Source organism: Aotus nancymaae, unplaced genomic scaffold (genome assembly GCF_030222135.1).
Source record: "Aotus nancymaae isolate 86718 unplaced genomic scaffold, 86718_ANA_hifiasm-v0.15.2.pri h1tg000064l_1, whole genome shotgun sequence".
Classification (NCBI taxonomy): domain Eukaryota; kingdom Metazoa; phylum Chordata; class Mammalia; order Primates; family Aotidae; genus Aotus; species Aotus nancymaae.
The window spans coordinates 11,311,265-11,331,957 of record NW_026988479.1 but is presented as its reverse complement, the minus strand read 5'-3'; the positions used below and the strand labels follow the sequence as shown (position 1 = coordinate 11,331,957).

At 43.2% G+C, this 20,693-nt stretch overlaps 1 protein-coding gene across 1 annotated transcript in view; it reads left to right on the top strand.

The window, feature by feature from the left end:
- TRPC7 (transient receptor potential cation channel subfamily C member 7) overlaps window positions 1–20,693 on the top strand; it is a 136,647-nt gene that overhangs the window by 60,457 nt on the left and 55,497 nt on the right. Inside the window, exon 4 of the mRNA XM_021664941.2 lies at window positions 14,610–14,774. Within this exon, the coding sequence (XP_021520616.1) occupies window positions 14,610–14,774 (165 nt within the window). The remainder of the gene's footprint in view (window positions 1–14,609; window positions 14,775–20,693) is intronic.

Sequence of the window (20,693 nt, the reverse complement as noted above, 5' to 3'; positions counted from 1 at the left end):
AAGATACAAAAAATTAGCTGGGTGTGGTAGCGTGTGCCTGTAATCCCAGCTACTCAGAAGGCTGAGGCAGGAGAATCACTCGAACCTGGGGAGCGGAGATTGCAGTGAGCTGAGATCATGCCACTGCACTCCAGCCTGGGCAACAAGAGCGAAACTCGGTCTCAAAAAGAAAAAGTATTGGCTTGGGCAAATTGTTTAACTTTGCTTTTCCCTCATCTCTAATGTGGAGATAATACTACTTGCCTTATAAAATTCCAGTACATAGTAAATACTGAACAAATTCTTCCAGGAATTGTTCTGCTCCATACCACTAGGTAGGGGACCAACTGTGTATCATCTGGGTGACAGACAAGACTCAGCCCACTCCATGTTGTTACACTAATAATAATTAGGAAAAGAAATCTCTATTCTAACCTTAACCTGTTCTGTCAAAATTAATATTTTATTATATTATTAAAATGTTACAGATTATATATATACATATATATTTGTAGCATTAAGTGTGTAATTACTGGAGGCACAGGCCTAACCAGTATGGATTCGCTCTGTGCCTCTTGCTGGTATCTCATCTCTTGACTGCTGAGTGGTGTAGTTCAAGCTCTGAAGTAGGCGTGTCTGGGTTCACATCCTGGCTGTGTGACCTCAGACAAGTTACTTAGCCCTATGCCTCAGTTTCCTCCTTTGGAAAAAAAAAAGATCTAGTGATTGTGCTAATGATGGAATTGTTGCAAGGATTAAATTGATCAATGCATGAAAATCATTAGAACAATTTCTGGCACATTATATTCAATAAATGTTGGCTTTTAGCATTTAAATTTTTTTCTAACTATACGAAGTCTGGCTCAATGTCTCCTGCCCAAATTGGAAGGAACTTTGGTCATTCTGGGGGCACCTTTTCCTGTGTTGAACCACGGCCCTGAAGACTCACGTGTGTACCTAAAGGAAGGCTCTTGGTCTGTGGACACCTACGGACACCTGATCCCACTAACAAGTGCTGATCACCACAGTCTGTCCTAAGTTGTGGCTTCATCTTATTCATTTAACAGAGGTTTTTTGGTTTTATTTTTTTTGTTTTTGTTTTTTGAGCACTCATGTGTCCCTGACATTATAGCAGGTGCTAGGAAAAACAAAACAAAAGAGAAGTAATCCTTTCCTCCTGGATCTTCAAATGAAACAAGACCCCTGAGCCAGGCTAGTGCCAGGGCCCTCTTCAGGATTTCCATAAAGAAGACCCTTGTCGTTGGTCAATACTCCCAGCACTCTGACATGATCTGCATTTGGGGGTCCATCTACCTCCAGGGCAGAGGGTTCAATTGGAACTTGATGTCTACCACCCCATGGAAGACATTCAAACCCCACTCCTCTTTCCCCGTCTCAGGAAATATCTCTTCAACACCAAGGACTCTCCTCCAGACCCTCCCCTTCACCGAGCCCTAATCCCCCAAAAAAACCTACATGTGATATTCAGAACCATTCCTAAAACCTCAAGAAACTGTTAACTTCTTCCTCAGCCAGGACCACTAGAACACAGAGAGAGCCCTCCTGGCCACCTCCTAAGGAGGTGGAAGGCAAAATGTCCTTCATTCTTCTATGATGAATCTTCAGGCAAGAAAACAAGACAGGCTTGTCTCCCAGGAAGGTTATTCGTACACCCAGACACACAGACGGGGTCCAGGGAGGAGAGTATTCACTGTTCAGGGAGTGGTAGGTGGCATCTGGACCAAGTGCTGTGAAAGGGAAGGAAGACACAGAACAGACTTGTGTGTCTGACAACCAGAAGGAAATTAACAAGATTTTGAGACAGCAATTTCAACAGAGTTTACGAGCCAGATTTCACATGGTCAAGAGGCCATAGGGAAGATCAAGAACACAGGTGAGTGTAGCCATTATTTGTGAGATGCTTCTTACTCCGAGAAGGGAGAGGAACAGAGGATGAACATCAAGGCAGAGAGGAAATGAACACTGAGGAAGGAGTTCTTGCCCCACAGGCCCATGGAAAAGGAGACAGTGTGGAGTGCTGAGAATAGAAACTGAAGAGGGGTGTTTGACTCATCTTTTGGTGTATAAAACTTGGCGTTTTGGAAAAGAATCAATCATTTTATTCATAATTCTGTAGGTCAGGAAATTAGTCAGGGTTCAGCTGGGATGCTCTTATGCTAAAATTATTTGTTCAGCTGTATTCAGTTGGTGGTTTGGCTGGGATGGAAGATGTCAGAAGGCTACACCCACGTGGCTGGCACCCCAATGCTCCTTCATTTGACCTCTCTCCCTGCACATGGGTATTTCCAGCTTCCTCACAGCATAGGGGCCTCGGAGAGCATGGCAGCTGCCTTCTAAGAGGTAGCTTTCCCAGGAGTGAAGGTAGATACTAAAGATGTCTAAGGCCCAGTGTTGGAAAGTGTTGCAGCATCCTCTTCAAAGTAAGTCACTGAGAGTTATCCCGGCTTCCAGCGCAGGGATTTACACCTATCTCTTGATGGAGGATTGTCAAGGTCTGATTCCAGAGCATGTCAGGTGGGAGATATTGTTGTCACCATCTTTGGAAATGCTGTTTATCCCAGGAGGAGAGAGGAGTGAGAGTTCCTACTTGTGGGAGTATGCTGTGGAGTCAAAGAGATGAGCTGTGGATTCATTTATGAATTCATATATTCTATAAGTATTTCTTGAAAGCATACTATGTACTGGACACTGTTCCAGGTACTACAGATGCAATGAGGCAAAGAAAAGTCCTTGCTCTTATAAAGCTTATGTTTTAGTACAGACACAGATAATAAACACTTAATAAACTCTAGTAGTTGCCAAGTGATATAAGAAAGCAGGGTTAGAGGAAAGGATGAACTGAGTAGGGGCCACAAGGAAGGCTTCTACTTTGGGAAGGATTGTCAAGGAGGGCCTTGGTGAATTTCAGGAATACTATGGAGGGGCAGTGAGGCAAGAACCAGACTATCAAAAGCCTTATAGACATGGGAATAAATGTGAATTGTTTTCTAAGCATTGTTAGCAGTCATTCACCTGGCCTCTTGTCCAGCTGGGAGATTACAAAATCTATCATCAGCTTTGTACCCTCTGACTCATCCTCAGGCCACTGGGCTTCTCTTCTGGATCCTTAGAGCCTGCGGGTAGTGTCTTTGCTATAGGTTTGACATTATAGTGTCTAGACGCCATCCAAATTTGGTCTGGAAAAAAAGTTTTAAAAATCTTGCATAGCTCCAGATGGCCTTGTAAATTAAATTAGACCCACACTGGCCCAGGAACTTTCTCAATCTTAATTACATTAGTGATCATTAACATTTAAAGAGGCTGCAAACAGAATACTGGACACTGTAATAAATAATCATTGTCCACTGGGCAGGTTCCATGAATCAAGTGCCTGTGGAACCCTTTGAGGCTGTCTGACGCTGCAATTTAAATGGAGGAGATTGTTCTGCTTCTTTGTACGTGATAGTACAGTGAGGGCAAGAGTGAGACCAAGCGTAGGTGCACAAAAACACTACACTATGTGTATCTGGCCCGTATGTCTAAACTAAAAATCTGTTACAACTCTACCTGGCTCCCAAGGCACCCTACTTTTCCAAGTCATGTTTAATCTTCATCTTTGCATGATTCACAAGACCCATTACTCCTCAATAGTCCAGCCACCCTGAGCCACCTGCATCTCTCCTAACATGCCAGGCTCTCAGGCTTCAGTAATACAGCAACAATAACAGCAATGTATTAAGTTCTTAATCTGTGCCCTTTACCATACCAAGTGCTTTGGATATATTCATTCAGTGTGTCATCAATATTGTCATCTCTACTTTACAGATGAAATAGACACAGCTCAGAAGTGAGGTAACTTGCTCAATCTCATACAGCCAGTCACAGGCAGAGGCAAGACTTAAACCAAGAACTGACTCTGGAGTCCAATTGTTTTGCAGTTTTTTTCTCCTCAGCATGCTCTTCCTGATTCTCTTGGTGGCCTAGGGATAGCCTTCACAACTCAGCACAGAAATCCCTCCCCCAACAAGCCATTCCTCACTGTTCCTCCACATCCCAGCTTGGACCGGTTGCTGCTTCTCTGCTGTTCCATGACACCCCTGTTCAACTCCTGTTAGGGCACTGTTGGGGCTACATTAAACTTGCCTATTTAACTGTCTCTCTGACACACACTGAGGACAATGAGAGCCAGGACATTATTACCAACCTCTGTGTCTCTAGTGCCTGGCTCAGTAGATATTTCTTGAATGAATGGATTCATAGATAGATTTGAATGTAGGTAGACGTGGCTTTAAATATTTTACAATATCCAATGGGACTCAGTTTTTACCTCTGAAGAATATGAACATTCTGAGAGATTTTATTTGCCATAGGTTGATAAAAACCAGCATTCAAAGTATAACCAAAATTGATCCAACCCATTAATAAATTTATATAGGTGCATACACACATACACACACACACACACACATACACACATATCATGGTGTGGGGGTTGGCCCTCGAATGACAAAGGGAGCAAAAAACAGACACAAGTGCCCAGGGTATCTTAGGACTTGGATGCTGAGTATTCATATCCTCATTTGACATCTGAGAATAGGGAATCAGAGGTCCCTGCATGACCAGAATATGCTCTTTACCAGAAATAATGTTTCCCAGTTTGAGGCTATGATGAATTTCCACATTTCTCAGATAAGTGAAGACAGCAATTGAAGTTGTCCAAACTGAAGCCTTGGATGGCAAAGTAGGCACAGACAGCACCAAGAGGACAGAAGTATTCAAGGGTAGGAGTGGGCAGGGTGGTCAATGGAGTTAGGAGACGCCCTTTAAAAGTGCTCTGTGCACTCTGCAGGTGAAGAGTTGTAGTGTTTGTTGGAGCAGAGTGGGTGTCCATGGATAGGCACACCCTATTGTTTGCATAAGGCCCAGAATCACATGAAAAATGACTAGAATTCTGTCTACATGGGTCTTCGTTGGTCAGGTTGGTGCTGGGAAATGAAAGGGCAGGAAATAAGGTTAAAAATTCCCAGAAGTAAGAAATCTGGTCAAGACCTAAGCAGGGGGATGAGCAAGGGTTCTGAGCTCAGCATGAGGTGGTCCTTGGACCCTGTTCACTTCCCTTCTCACAAACCAAGATGAGCTATGTGCAGCGAAGCTAAGAATACTGGTTCAGTATTTACACCTCTCTTCATCCTGCCTTAGTGGGAGGCTAACTCACACTCAGATGGAGGTAAAATGAACTGTGACAAGTAATCCTCATCTTAGAATTATCAGAAGTGGACTCATGTAGGACTGGAGGCTGGAAAAGAGAAACTGTGGAAAAATGGAAGGCATTACTTCACTCTGGGTGTCACTTCCAGCAACTCTGTTGGAGGACTGCTCTTTTAGAAAAGATGGGCATGAGAAGAGACAGGCATTTCTGGGGAAAATAGATGGAGATCTGGAGATAGGAGCAATGGAGAGCAAGTAGTAAGATAGGAGTAATGGAAAGCAAGTGACTGTCTTTGCAAAGAAAGCAGACACCCCACACTCCAAGGAGGCATCAAGATCCAGAAGAACCCAGCACCATGTGGGCCCTGCTGTCCCGTCAACAGAACTGCATGAGAAAGTCAGCCCCTGAGGACACAACAGAGGGCAGAAAACTGGTCATACAACAGCTTGTGTCCCAGGAACTGGCCTGACCCTGCCCAGGGCTCATTCAGGAAGGGAGGAGGGAGAAGCCGATGTCCTGCACTTGGTACACTGAGTGACAGGTGGAGTGACTTGAGTAGGACATCTGAATCAAGTAGGAATACATAGGAGGCTATCATAAAACAATCCCCTGTCGTCCAGCCTGGAAAGACTCAGAACCATCAAGATTAGGAAATTACCAGGCTTCCCAAGGGCAGGAGCCATGGCCACCTTGTTCACTGTGTCCTCCATTCCTAAAGGTTCTTGGTACCTGGTAACAATAGGCATTTAATATATGTCTGGTGGATAAATGGATAACTGTCAAAATGGTACTAGGTTTGTGCTCACCAGCTGCCAAGACCTGGAACATTTGGGTTACACACCTGCCAAGACCTGGAACATTTGGGTTACACATATATTATTTCTATCCCTCGAACCAGTGACAGTGCCATTTTTTTGCATTTACATCTCACAATATTAAAATACTGGTAATAAGAATATTTATAACTTTAAGAATTCAAAAGTTAAAATTAAAAATTAGTGACCCTAAATCTTGAGTGTATTTTGAATATAAAACTGTAGATACAAGTAAAAGCATCAAGTAAAAATAAAATACAGCCAGAATAGATGTTATATATACATCAGCATTATAATGTAAATTCGCAGGCTATAAACTGAATTTTAAAGTGTCATTTTAAAATAATTGCATAAAAATAAAATATAAATTCTGATTCTGAAAAGTAAATAACATTACTGAATTATAGTCACATTTCTCTGAAGAGAAATTTAGAAAATTTAGAATCATAAAGGGCTAGTTCTAAGTAAGCTCCAAATAGTTCCCTCTGAACCTTCATCTGCCTGCAACTGACCTAATATTTTATTTGATAATATGAGGGAATCTCTTTGAAAAATGTATGACCATCACACCCTATCCCAGTTCCATCAACCTAGGACTACAATCTTTGTACTGGTCAGACACTGTGGTTTATATCTAAAGAAAGCATTCCCACTCTGTCTTTTTTCTAATTTAATTAAATATAGGTACAGATTCCCATGCAGATTTCCTGTATCAATATTAATGCCTTTGGGTGTATGTTCTCCTTGTTGATAAAGTTTCTGAGCTAGAGTAAGAATTATTCATGCAGTCAGGAGTGGTGGCTCATGCCTGTAATCGCAGCACTTTGGGAGGCTGAGGCGGGTGGATGATGAGGTCAAGAGTTTGAGACCAGCCTGGCCAATGTGGTAAAGCCCCATCTCTACTAAAATACAAAAAATTAGCTGGGCGTGATGGTGTGCACCTGTTGTCCCAGCTACTCAGGAGGCTGAGGCAGGAGAATTGCCTTAACCCAGGAGGCAGAGGTTGCAATGAGCTGAGATCGTGCCACTGCACTCCAGCCTGGGCAACAGAGCAAGACTCCATCTAAAAAAAAAAAAAAAAAAAAAAAAAAAAAAATTATTCATGCAAGAAAAACTGTTTTTAATGATAATCAAATTTCTCTACTTTAGAGCCATGAAAAGTGGATGATACTCTGTAAGCGAGCACAACTTTGGTTGTTTAAAAATTTTAATGCATAAGTGATTTGTACTTCTGCCTTTTATTTCAGAAATATTATACCAATCAAAAAGGGGTATGTTGGTAAACAGAATTTTGCTGAGGTTTTAAAATGGCAACATAAACCAAAACCCGGAACTGGATTTTCTAAATCCTCGAAGCCTCCCTTGAATTAGTCATCATTATGGTGATTCCGTAAGTAGAGAAATTGAGACTTAAGGAATTAAGCTACTCAGTTCCTCACCAATCAGTGGTGGAGCTCATATTGACACCTGGGCAGGCTGACCCCAGAGTCCAACCCCATGAATCTTTGTAACCAAGGCACAGCACAGCCACCAGCAAGGTCTGCAGAGCTGTGGAACCAACTTGGGAATATTATCCAGTCAGAACTCAGGCTCAGGGAACTGCCTAGAACTGCTGTTCTTCCTGGTAAGATGTCAGCATCAGGCAGGATTTTGGCATGGGATTTGAAATCCTAATTAGGCCTTTTAGCAAAGGACCTAATTGAAATCCTAATTAGGTCCTTCAGCAAAGTGATTCAGCAAAAGAGTCTGCACTTTTCAAGGCTATAAGTCTGAGCTTGGGTGGCCTTCACATTAACCCGGGTCCTGGCAAAGAAGTGATCAGGCACTTGAGCCACCATGGAATCAGCTGCTTCTATTCTTCTCTATATGTAGAAGACAGAGCCCAGGATGTCATCTTTAGCAGGATGAAGTTATCAAGAAAAGTGGCTTCAAGGCCTTTTCCTTGTGTATTTCTGATTTTTATCTTTACTGAGACTTGACTGACCAACAGGCAGAAGGGCAGAGAGAGATGAGTTCTAACGGCATCTTGAATGGTGAGTCCCCTGGCCTTTGCGGGGTTGGAAAAATCACCATAATCCCTTATGCTTTGGTCTTTCAGTCTGATTTTAAATCTACCTTGAGGAAATATGGGTAAATATAGTTCAAAACATTATCTTTGATATTAGACTCCCTGGGTTCCAGTCCAGGGCCTGTCGTCATAATCACTTTTGTGACTGATGGTAGACAAGTTACTTAATCTTTCTGTGTCTAATTCCTCCATGTTTAAAACAGAGATATACCCACCTTAAAGAACTGATGTAAGGGTTAAATAATATAATGACTGGTAAGCACAGGGTCTGACACACAATAGGTGCTCAACAAATATTAGTGGTTTCTTATTATTATATAAATATTTTTTGAATTGATGTCAGTTTACAGTAGTACATGGCATACATAGAAATTAAATAATCCTCATCTAATCCAAGAGATAATCCTCAAACCCTATTTTGGACTCATATTTCAAATATTTTCCTACACAAGAAGACAAGCACCTGGTTTAGCTTTTATCCCCTCTTTCTGCCTGCCTTTTGGTAAAGATATGAAGATGCTTAAGAGTTCATCAGGTCCCGAGTAACAAGATTTGTTGCATTTAGAAATTATCCTGGGATGATAAGAAAACCATGTAGAAAATCTTAGGGGATTCAAAACCCTGAGTTTATTAATCACACAGCAGAAGTTTACTGAGCACCTGCTACATGGAAAACATAAAGATGCACACTCTTGGAGACACCTAGACAGTTGGTTCCTTCAAGAAGACTAAAATAACAGAAAAGATCAGATGTAGTCATAAGAGTACTTCTATCCAAAACTTGACCTATGAACCGTGATTGCCAAGTAAGTGGGCTACAGAATAAAACCTATAGGTGTCCAAGATGTCTCTGGGGGCTGAGGGACTTGGTGGGACTTGGAGGTGGTCAGAAAGTTGGTTTTGAAGGCTGCTGAGGCATTAAACCAGAGAGGAGCAGGATGGACCTTCTTTGAACATAGACGGGGAGTGACTATAAATCCCATGTTTGGGAACAGTATGTAGAGCAGCATGTCTAGATGGCAAGACTCAGGAAGGGGAGGAGTTGAAAATAATCCAAGGTTTGCTGGAAATAGCTTCCACTTCTTTGATTTCAGGTTAGGGCATAGCCTCTGGTGGAGTGGAGAGAGTTGCTGCCAGGTATGGAGGGTGGCCTCTTTGTGACACTGTGAAAGGGTAGAGGCAGTAATTTGGAGCCAGCTAGAAGCTGACTCTGAGCCTTCCATGGGACTCTGGCCATGACAACATAGCCAGACTGGAAACTGAGTCACATCAGCACTCTCTGGGCTCTCTGCTCTGAGAGGACTGCTGGTGAGCACTAGAAAATGCTTCCATCTCCAGAAAGCCCCTCCTCAGCTCCTGCCTTCGCACCTGCACTCAGGAAATGGCTCAGCTCCAGCTCTGGAAGAATCCAGCACCCTTTGTTTTGGTGCCTGCACCCTGAGAGTGAGACATAGGCTGGTTCATTAAGGACTCTCTTCATCAAAAAAACTCATTCTCTGGTCAGAGAGATGCTGCTGAGTCACAGGCACAGTCCTCAGAGCAACCCAACAATTCAGGTCATTTGTGTAAATAATCCCTCTTGGTCTAGAAAATTGGAGGTTTGCTTAAAGAGAGGTGACAGAGAGTTTTTTTGTGTCCTGCTGTCCCTGGGATACAAGAATAGAGAGCTATCTTTGAGAATATTGGAGCAACAGACCTAACGTAATAGTTGATATTGAATATCCTTGGGAATGAAGAGCTTGCAGAGAGGTCCATCTCCTCTTGCTGCCCAGTAGACTTCCAGGAAGGCTCAGTCAGCAACTGCTTGGCAGAACCCCCAACTGCGGAAATAACCAAGAAGCATCGCAGAGTTAGCTGGGATCAGGGGTGCACAAGTGGAAGAGGAGTCAGAGGAGACTAGAATTGAGTGTCAGATGCCTATAGAGGCATCCAGATGGAATCTCCCAGCAATGAAGAGCTATGTGACAGATGCTCAGTGGTCAAAAAATGGGAAAGTTTAAGGCAAAATTGAATGGTGAATCCCCTGGCCTTTGTGGAGTTAAAGCCCTCCTTGAGGGCTCCTGTGGTCTTTAGCATGGTGTTCATGAATGGGCACTGTTTGAGCAAATGGCATGGCCAGAATTCTCTGCTTTCAGATTGCAAGCCTGGTGCCATCCACAGGACCAAGTGGCTTGTCTTCCTTCCTTCCTTCCTTCCTTCCTTCCTTTCTTCCTTCCTTCCTTCCTTCCTTCCCTCCTTGCAAAAATTTGAGTGGGGGTGTTGTGCTTTGGCAGGGTATATGAAATAACCCCAAGTTGTAGCCCCCAAATCTCCTTGAGCTTAATTCCAATCCCTGTTCCCCTCGTTGGCTCATTTCTTGGGGCATCCCTCCAAATGATGCTATGAATTTTTTCCTGGTTCAGTTCTTAAACTCCTAGCTCAACTGCCTTTGGGACTTAAGGAAGTTGTTGTTGTTGTTTTAATCTCCTGGCACTTCTACAGTGAAAATAAATTCAGCAGACACGTGAATTCAATCGTGTATCTTGTTCATTGTTGTCTCCTAGCAAGCCAACTTTCAGCCTCTGGTACCCGCATGCCTCTTCCAGATGTGGTGACATGCAGACATGCTGAGAGTCTGCTACCTCACAGGGGCAATGAGGAAGGAAGGCCACTTTGGTACTGTGGGTGGCACCAGTTTTACAATCTGACAGCAGAGAACTCTGGCCATGCCATTTACTCCAACAGTGCCCATTCATGAACACCATGCTAAAGACCACAGGAGCTCTCCAGGAGGCGTTTTCTCTCCAGCATGCAGAAATATAACTATAATTAAAGGGATCATGCAGAAATATAACTATAATTAAAGGGAGTGACTAAGAATTACATGAGAGAAAAGAGAGACTGTCACCTAAGCAGGGTCAGGCTTTCCATTACAGAGAATTCTGTCTCAGTGTCCCCTCCTATCTCTCCCTGCAGGCCAACTCCTCTCCAGTCCCTCCCTCACCCAGCTCCTAGGACAGTCCATCCCAGTTATAGGTGTAGTTTGATTCAGTTTCTCTTAAGAGCCTGCTCAGCCCCATGTAAACCCCTTCACAGATTCTTGGCTCCAGCTGTTACAAACTGCTTACTATAAAGAATGTGAATCATGTCACTGGGAAAATCTAGGTGGTCACATCAGTTCTTCCCTCAAAGAATTTTCCTAAAAGTGTGCCATGCTCTAGGCAGGAATGGCCTGGGCATAGCTCTTGGTGACATCTATCCTTTGATCATTCTATCCTTTGGCGAGCAAGATGCCAAGGAAAATAAGCCCAAGACAACACCAATTTTCTGAGTTCCTATTCTATTCTAGCTATAAGCTTTTCTTCCATCAGTTCCTCTCTGATCCTGCTTTTGAAAATCCTGGTCACACCCGAGTTCTTTCTGCCTTTGTTCTTTAGCTGTGTGCCCTTTTGGGTAGAGTTTTCTCTGTGTCCTGTTGGTGTGTTTCATTTGCTCCTCTCTTCCTTGGGTCAGGGACAATATTTTTTCATGCTTCAAAATCACAGGGGGAAAAAATCTTTTGATACCCATTGAACTGTCTTCGAAGGGCTGTCACAAGTACAGAAAGGTACCCAGAGAGAGGTAAACACCAATTTGGGCTTCAGCCTCCCACTGCTGTTATCTTATTACCTCATAAAATCTATCTGCAAATAAATAGCATGTCTGAAGCTAGGTTGCTTTATTGTAGAGCAATAAATGCAGCTGTGGAAATTAGCAAAGGTCTAATCAGAGAAAGACAAAGCCCCAAGAGACCCCTCTGTTTTAGCTGAGACCACTGTCTTCTCTGAGGCAAGCAAGAGAGAATAGGGAATGGTCCCCACTCTGTTCTTTCTCAGAGCTTCTGCCCTTCTGGCCCTCTGCCCAATCTGTGGTGCTAACTTGTCTGTCAAGAGGCAGCAACAGAAGCATGGGACAGGCTCTCCCAGATAGAAACAAGGAGCAGATGATGGGGATTGGACCAGGCACAGTGGCTCACACCTGTAATCCCAGCACTTTGGGAGGCCGAGGCAGGTGGATCACAAGGTCAGGAGTTCAAGACCAACCTGGCCAAGATGGTGAAACCCTGTCTCAACTAAAAATACAAAAATTAACTGGGTGTGGTGGTGGGCATCTGTAATCCCAGCTACTCAGGAGGCTGAGGCAGAGAATTGCTTGAATCCAGGAGGCAGAGGTCTCAGTGAGCCGAGATTGCGCCACTGCACTCTAGCCTGGGCTACAGAGTGAGACTCCATCTCAAAAAAAAAAAAGAAAAAAAAAAAGGGAGGGGAGAAAGATGAGAATTGTGACAGGTGTCCTTCCCAAGCAGCTGCAGTGCATGGAGCCATAGGGTGAGTCAAGTACTCAACTTCTATTTCACAGCATATGTCACCTTCTAATCAGACTGTGAGTTTCTTTCTGCAAAGTAGGGCCATTTCAGTATCTACAGAAGGCTGGCAGTTGAAAAACAAAAATGACTGCACCCCATGCTCACCCACCACTCCCTCTGAGACTGTGCCATGACTAGACCCTGAGAATTACAGAAATGTCTGCACAACTTCCCGTTGCTGGCTCCTTTCCAGCCAGAAAGGGCGCAGGATGTCTTACGACCTGCAGTCTGGGTGTTTCTCCCTGGGTTGAGGATAATCCATCGCTATTCTTGGAGAGAAAGAATAGCAGTAATACCACAAAGAAAAGCCAGGAATGCTACCAAGAAAAGCTTCATTTGCATCCTATATTCAAGTAATGGTATTGTCAGGGGCTGTAGGGTCAAATAAACCTTTGACAGTGTCCTCAAAGATCATTTGGCTGCTACTGTGAGTTCACAGAAGTGGGAAGCAGCATGTTGTCATTTACACTGTGAGTTTTAAAATGCTCTATTTGTATTGTTGTTGTAATGAAAAGGGAATGTTTCACATTTCCCAGGAATCGTTGTATATGTCCCCTTAATACTCAGTGAGGCAAATGGCATGAAATCAGCACATGAAATCAGTCCAGGTACTCGGTTAAGTCATCCCTTTGAAAAATGCCCAGTCCATCGTCTCCAGTCCATGGTGCCCAGCCATACTCTGGCAGCACATGGGTGTCCTGAGTGGGGCCAAAGGGCAGACCAGTCAAAAGCAAACAATGGCTTCCTCCTGTCATGGGGAAACAATAAGCTAACAAGTATATATTTTTTTCAAATGTAAATTTTAATCCCATAAACTTTGCTTAAATATTGCCTATTACTAGTTTCCAGTTGAACCTGAGTCAATTAAACAAATGGCCGAGCAGCAACTACTATTTGCAGAAAAGGGATGTTCTGGTTGCAATGCCTATCGCCAGTGTGCTGGATCAAGCAGAAAACAAGAGATTTTGTCTATGAACATGAAAGTGTCTCACGGACCACACAGGCAGAGTGGAGCTGGGCCCCAGAGAGGTCAAACCCTAGCTCAGCCTCTTTCTGCACATCATTCCCTTTCTGTTTTCAACAGACTTGTTTTGCTACTTTGTCCACAAAGTGGAAGATAGCTGCCCAGATCGTCCAAGGTTACATGTTAATTTCCTACAAAATAAATAGACTTCCATTCTCAACATAGTCCCAAACACCCAGGAGAGAAAACACGCTGGGTTCAGTTTAGGTCAGCGTTCCACTCCTAGTCCATAAGCTGTATCCAAGGGTGAGGGCAGGACATGGCCACACAATAGAAAATGGCCACAAGAGGTCTGTCTTGTAACCCAGGCATTAGGGCAGGACAGTTCCAAGAGAGAGAAGTGGTGGGAAGAAGGGTGCATGGTGTCCCAGAAGGAAGCTACTGGGTGAGGATCCAGTGTGGCGGTGCTCCATCATGCCACACACACACACACACACAAAAAAAAAAAAAAAAAAAAAAAACGAATTCAAGGCCAACACTCCTGGGATCCAGTGAGAAAATGTTGGAGTTTTAACATCCTCTGGAAACACTGCAAACATTTTCCCTTAGATTTCATAGGGAAAGAGAGGATGTTTTTTCTTTTTATAATATCGTTTAATCCTCCAAGACAATGTGATAAGCTCTGTTTTACGGATAAGAATATTAAAGCTCAGAGACGTTAAATAGCTGTACTAAGGTCACCCAACTAGTAGGGGGTAGAATAAAATTCACACCCATGTCTGACTCCAAAACCCCATTCGTGCTCCATCCATTCCTCTGTGTTCCTTCCCAAGTGAATTCTGCCCAGAGATAAGTCTCCCTCGATCAGTTGAACACACCCTGAATAGAAGACAAGCATGTACCCAAAAGCTAACTTTCATTTTCTGTGCCTGAGACTTTTCTAGGCCCAATTTGCAAAGTGTGAATTCAGTCAGTCTTGCAAAGACTCTGGCCACAGCACAAAGCTCCCCAGCATCCCCACGTCAGAAGGCCTCCTTCCTACCCCTCACCCCCACCCACTGCAGGTACCTCAACCACCCCCCAGGTGGACATTTCAGCCCCCAGCTACTCCTAGGTTGTATACTGTTCAAGTGCTATCAATGCCATTTTCCTGTTTGCGTTTTGTTTTTGTTTTTGTTTTGTTTTTACAGTTCGTTGCTCATCCTAACTGTCAGCAGCAATTGCTTACCATGTGGTATGAAAATCTCTCAGGCTTACGTCAACAGTCTATCGCTGTGAAATTCCTGGCTGTCTTTGGAGTCTCCATAGGCCTCCCTTTTCTCGCCATAGCCTATTGGATTGCTCCGTGCAGCAAGGTACAGACTGCTTAAGGTGCATGTCGTTTGCGGTTATTTCTTCTCTCTTCTTAGCATGATCTGAAGTCCATTTTGTTCAAATCAGCAGCTGATCTTTTCCCATATTTAAAGAAAATATTCCTGAGATACCCAGTGAAAGTAGGAAACCACATAAAAGGAAAAATGTTAAGACCTGCTTTTTCAAATCTTTTTTTTTCCCAAAGTAAGCCATAATTTGAAAGGATCAATAACAGAATTGAGAATAAAGACATTTTTCTTCTTCTAATTATGCAATGTCCTAAGCATGTCCTCCAAGCCCACAGTATAATAATTATAATCATGGTAATAGTGACAGCCAACATTTGAGTAATTTCTCTTCTCTAAGCCCTTTTCATGGAATATCTCATTTCATAGCCTCAATTACATTATGACATGTATGCTTCATGAAGTAGGTTCAGAAAAAAAAAACGACTAGTAGGCTAGGAGTCAAACACAGCTCATGTTGGGGCACTGCAGACCCATGGCAACATCTTCCTAGTTTTCCTGGCCCCTTTGATGAGGTTCTGGCTCACATGGGCAGCTAATTAGGTTGCAAGAAGGAAAATGGCAAAAGAAAGAGAAGAGCTTGCAAGGTGTGTTCTTTCCCTGTGGGGGAGTGTCCAGTGCCCACCAGTGATGGAAGGAGAGGAACCTGCAGTGCCAAGCTGCCCCACTGCCCACCCCATCATCCCCAATCCCAGTCATATGGGTCAAAGCCACAGAAAGCACCAGCACTCCAGCTTCAGTGAAGAGTCAGTGCTTATAAGCCCGAAACATGCAGAAATTTTGAGATATGTTTCATGGGTTTAAGATTGTCACTAAAGGTTCCAAAGCAGCGTTTACCTAGTGATATATTTAAAAAGGAATTAAGCTTAGGTAATCAACATTCAGTAGAAGAAGTATGACTACAGGGAGATTAGTTCCACAGGCAATTTGATCAGCTAATACGGTTAATAAAAGTGTCACCAGTGAACCGACCCTCTTGTCAACTCCACTTAGAAGTAACTCATATCAGAATGACAGCTCTGAGACTTCGGGGCTGCTGGTGAGGCCACCTAACCAGACAGGCAATGAACTGACTGCCTCAGAGTAGGTGCAGGGTCACAGAGAAAGGTCAAGCCCCCAAATCCTTCTTCTGGATAGTAGTATTAAAAATGGAAGCCCTCTTACTGAACTTCTACAGTATTCAACCTTACCTCTACTGAGGATTTTGCTTCTATGGCAGTCTATCACGCCAGGTACCTTCAGATCGGAATTTCACAAATAATATATATGTAGGCAAAGGCAATTTTTTTCTGTCCTTCATTATGAGCTGAAAAAACACAGTGGGTAAAAGAAACTAACCAGTCTTAAAGATGGCTTGAAGCTCGTCATGGGTTTTAGGCACATGTTTTGATGCTGGAATTATCTAGTCTGCACTGTAAGTTGCTTTGACCCAGAGCCCCAGTGAGTAGGGACACTTATCTTCACTCTCTCTGAGCCCCAGAACAAATTCTAGGCTGTTCAACAATTAAAATAACAGCAACTTTGTGGAGAAAGTGCTGCCGATCCTCACTTTTGCTGCAAAGCTAAATGTGACAGCTTCCAGGAATCCAGGACTGGCCAGCAAGAGCAAACTGGCTTGCCTCTGACTGCCTGGTGGCCTGGGAAGATTCAGAAAGAGATGATGTGCTAGTAGCTGACAAAACTGTTTAGATTTCTGGTGGCTCTAAGAAGAATCTTGGTATATATGCAGATGTGATCCCATTTAAAAGTGTGTGGTCGCAGACAGGGATTTCTAGAATTTCTTGGGCCTAGTAATCCAGGAAGCTAATAGCACCTAGGAAGTAGGGGTCAGACCTATGGCAGTCTTCTGGGACACTCTGGAAGAAATGGTTGCAGGAAAGTTTGGCCCATAATGGGGACTTCCTCACCTCTGTTCAGATACTTGTGTGACAGGCATTTGGTACTCCCAGAAGTTCCAATAAGACTAAAAAAAAAAAACCCAAAAAACTCAAGATAAACATGAGCTGATCCTTAAGCCATTTGTCACTTCTGTGCACTTTCTAGATTCTAAGTCTGAGCTCACTGCAGTAGAGGGCATGTCGATAACTGAGTCTGTGGCATGAGATGACTCTTGGTGGCACTGCTCATTACAAGCAAAGATTCCCTCATTAAAGAGCTGTCGAACTTGCTCTGAAGCAGCCAAAAGACAGATAAAACAGTGAAGATATTTTTAGTCTTTCCTTTCACCATTTAGAAAGAAATCTTTTCAACTTTGGCAGAGATATTACTGGGGATTACGGAGAGGTCGCATCTGTCATGTGACAAAACCAGCCCCTCTAAGGGTTCCTGTTGCCCAGAAAAACCATGTCTTCCCAAGAGGAGGGTAATGGCAAAGTCTGTTAATGGGCTGGCAGCCCTCCTCCTGAGGGGTCACTGCCTTTATATCTGTCTATATCTGTAATTCCAGGAAAAAGACAATGTCATTTCAGAGATCTCATGTTCTAATGACATTATTACATCTCTTTCTAAAAAATTAGACCTTGATACTATTTTATAAAAGTATTCATAAAATGTGACTTGCAAACCTCATCAACTAACTAATGTCCATCGACGTCTAGAAAGTGTTGCTATTTCTGTTTCCAGTCCAATGGCACACTTACTTTCTAATAGTTGCTGCCCTGACTTAGGGACTATCAGGAACATCACAATTACTTGATTAGCCAGTCATAATGACGGCATCATTTCTTTCCTATTGAATTATCAAGGCTGTGGATTCTATTTTTATATTAAGTTTCTGAGGGTCCCTAAGAAAAACAGTTAAATAAGGAAATTACAAGGCTAAAGGTGTCAGCAGAAGTTCAGCTTACTAATATGTTGGTTAAAGAGGATAAGTGAGTCACAGATGGCTGCATATAATGATAAATGCAGGCCTGAAGCCTGCACACAGATTTATCTGGATCAAGAGAAAGAACAGTTACTCTGTTTTCATTTTTCATTGTCATCACCAACATGGTTGAGTTCAGGCAGCCCACTGGGAAACCAGTGAGTTCTAATCCCCATGGATGCATGGCAGTTAGGTCTATGTTGACCTAGAGAGTTCTCTATCCTCTCAACAAGGGCTCCAATGTCAAAGGGTCTTTATGGCTGCCTAGGCTGTTTCCATCCTTTGCTATTCTGCTCTGATTTGTAATTTAGATTGTTTGTCTGTTAAGATCTCAGAGCCAAAAGAATAGCAGTCATCCTCAAAGGATCAAACAGTGTCTCTATAGGAGGCGGAGTGTGGCAGAAGGCAGCTCCATGAAAATACTGAGGAACTGCACCAGTTCTAATTATAAGAGGGGAGAAGCTGACCTCATCTACTACCTGTTAACCATACTGATTATCCTCAAAAGTTGCCCCAGGACTCAGGCAGGAAGAACTGTGAACAACTTTAGAATCCAACCTTAGGTCCTTGTAGTGTGCAATCTATCAGTCCTTACTGCCATAATCCTTGCTTGGAGACATATAAAGTTGTTACCCCTTCTCTGCCATCCTAAACATGAACAACTAGTAAGGAAGGCATGAGTGAGTGAACAACTTTGGAAGATTTCTGCTTTGCCTTACCAAAGCTGAAATGGTTTGAAAGGGTTCCTCAAACCATGTGGTTCAGGGGCCAACCAGGAGAGGACAGCACCTCCGGAGACCTCTGTTTCCTCCCATTTATCTCTTACCAGAGAGCTACACTTGATTAAAGAAAATCACAACACAATTTTTGAAGCATAGCCATGGAGAGGAAATTTGTATCAGGAAATACAGCATCGGTGTTCTTATGTCACCAATGCTTCTGTCCCCAAGTCCAAAAGGCTAGTCCAGCACCTGTCACCCTGCTGAGATAGGATTAAAGGCTGCCGGAAGTTGATCAAACTTAGCCCAGACTCTGCCCTGCAACATTTCTCCCCACCTCTCCATCTATTTCCTACCGCAGTTTTTATAGCCTGTGTCTCTCCACACTAGAAAATCAGCAAATTTGAAGGGAAGAACCAACTCTTAAAGCTTGTTTTATCTCTATCACCTCCAGTGCCCAGCATCGTGTTGCACACAGATAGTGCAACAGGCTATCTATAACAGATATCCCAAACAGGCTTGTGGCATAAATACATAAGGACTCTGTGTGGGTCCACCTTTGTGTCAAGCTTCTTTTAAGACTCCCCTTAGCAGCATGGTCTGAGACCCTCCAGTGCCATATATTGAGTACTTCCCATACACTAGGCACTCTTCTAACTGCTTTGTGTGTATTAAATAATTCATTGCTTACATTGATCCTATGCAGTTGGCACTATTTTTATCACCATTTTATAGAAGAAGAAACTGAAACACTAAGGGATTAAATAACTTGTTTAAAATATATATATATGAAGCTGTGGTTTAAACCTAGAGTCTCTGCTCCAGAGATCTGCCCTTAACCACTGCATGCAAATGCACATGCCCACGTGCATGCATGCACACACACACATACACACACACACACCCCTCTAGTTACACTAGCACCATTACAACCTTCAACGCCTAACGTAAACATCTTAGCTGTTGACTAACTGACCTTGAAATGGACTTGATTCAGATCCTAGGAGTTGGTAGGACTTTTTAGAAAGAAGTCAAAAATCACCAGATGACAAACTCTGTCCCTTCCTTTTCTTTCATTAGAGTCCTACTTTGTAAATCCCTCTTCAGCCCCCAAGACAAAGTGTGGATTCACATTGTAATGTGCGGAGAAATGTGTAGATTGTAATGTGAGAACACTGATTAGAGGCACCCAGTAAACACCACTCCTATCCCACCCCATCATAAATGAGAAAATTCCTGAGCCCTAAGTTAGACATTTTGAATAAGAGTTTTGTGGAGAGCATCTTAAGGAATCCACCTCTAACTTAACCAGGACTTCGCTAACATTTGAGAATCACCCAACCTCAAAGTTGTGCATGTTTCTTTTGGGAATGATTGATCCAAGTTTGCCTTCACTCAGTTTCTAACTTGTAAACCAGGCCTTTGCTTAAGATCGTGGCACCCAGTGGAAAGTGAGGGTGGCATTTGATGAAAGAGACTCTGTCACAAAAGATGAGAAAGATGCTGGAAATATTCTCTTGAGTGATCTACCACAATCACAGCCACAGGCCTACATTGTTGGGATGTGGGACTCACATATGCAGGTCCCATGTAGGTGCTTACACTTGTGAGGGCTAAGAGCCCACTGGCATGAAACACAGAGTTGGTGCCGACTAGTAAATGCAGGTGCCCACCCTAAGGGTCCATGAATGCAAATTGTTTGGAGCCAATTCAGGAGCACTATTCAGTTGCTTTGACATTAATATATTTCTCAGAGCTAAAGAACACTGGCCAGGAAGCCTGGAGTGAGCCAGAGACTTCAATTCTACAAACTTCTATTTCCTGGCATGTTCTCAGCTCATAACGTCCTAGTAATGACTGAGCTGCTTTAGCCCACATTTTGGGGCTCCTCAGTTCTACGCTCCAGGCACAGTGGGCTAAGGCCCACATCTTCATCTCTTTTTATACCTAGAGCTGGTACCTGACCCAGCTTTAATGATTCTGCAGCTAAAAGCTGCTGGTATATATTGGTTGACTTTTCTCCTCTCTTTTGGCTCATCTGGTGGCCTTGCAAATGGAGAAAATTTTCCCCAAAGGTAATTTACTTCAAAAATTATCTGTGTGAGTCAAATAGGGAATTTTACAAATAAAGAAAAAGGAAAAACATTGAAATGACTGGATCTCATTTGACCTTTATCAAAGTTTTACCAGATAAAAAGATGCATTCAAACCCAGAAGTATAGGAAAAGAACATCAATTCCTAACCTCACTTTTCCTCCGTATGACCTAGATCAAGTGGGAGCTGAGCCCAGGGTAACTTTCCATCACCAAAAG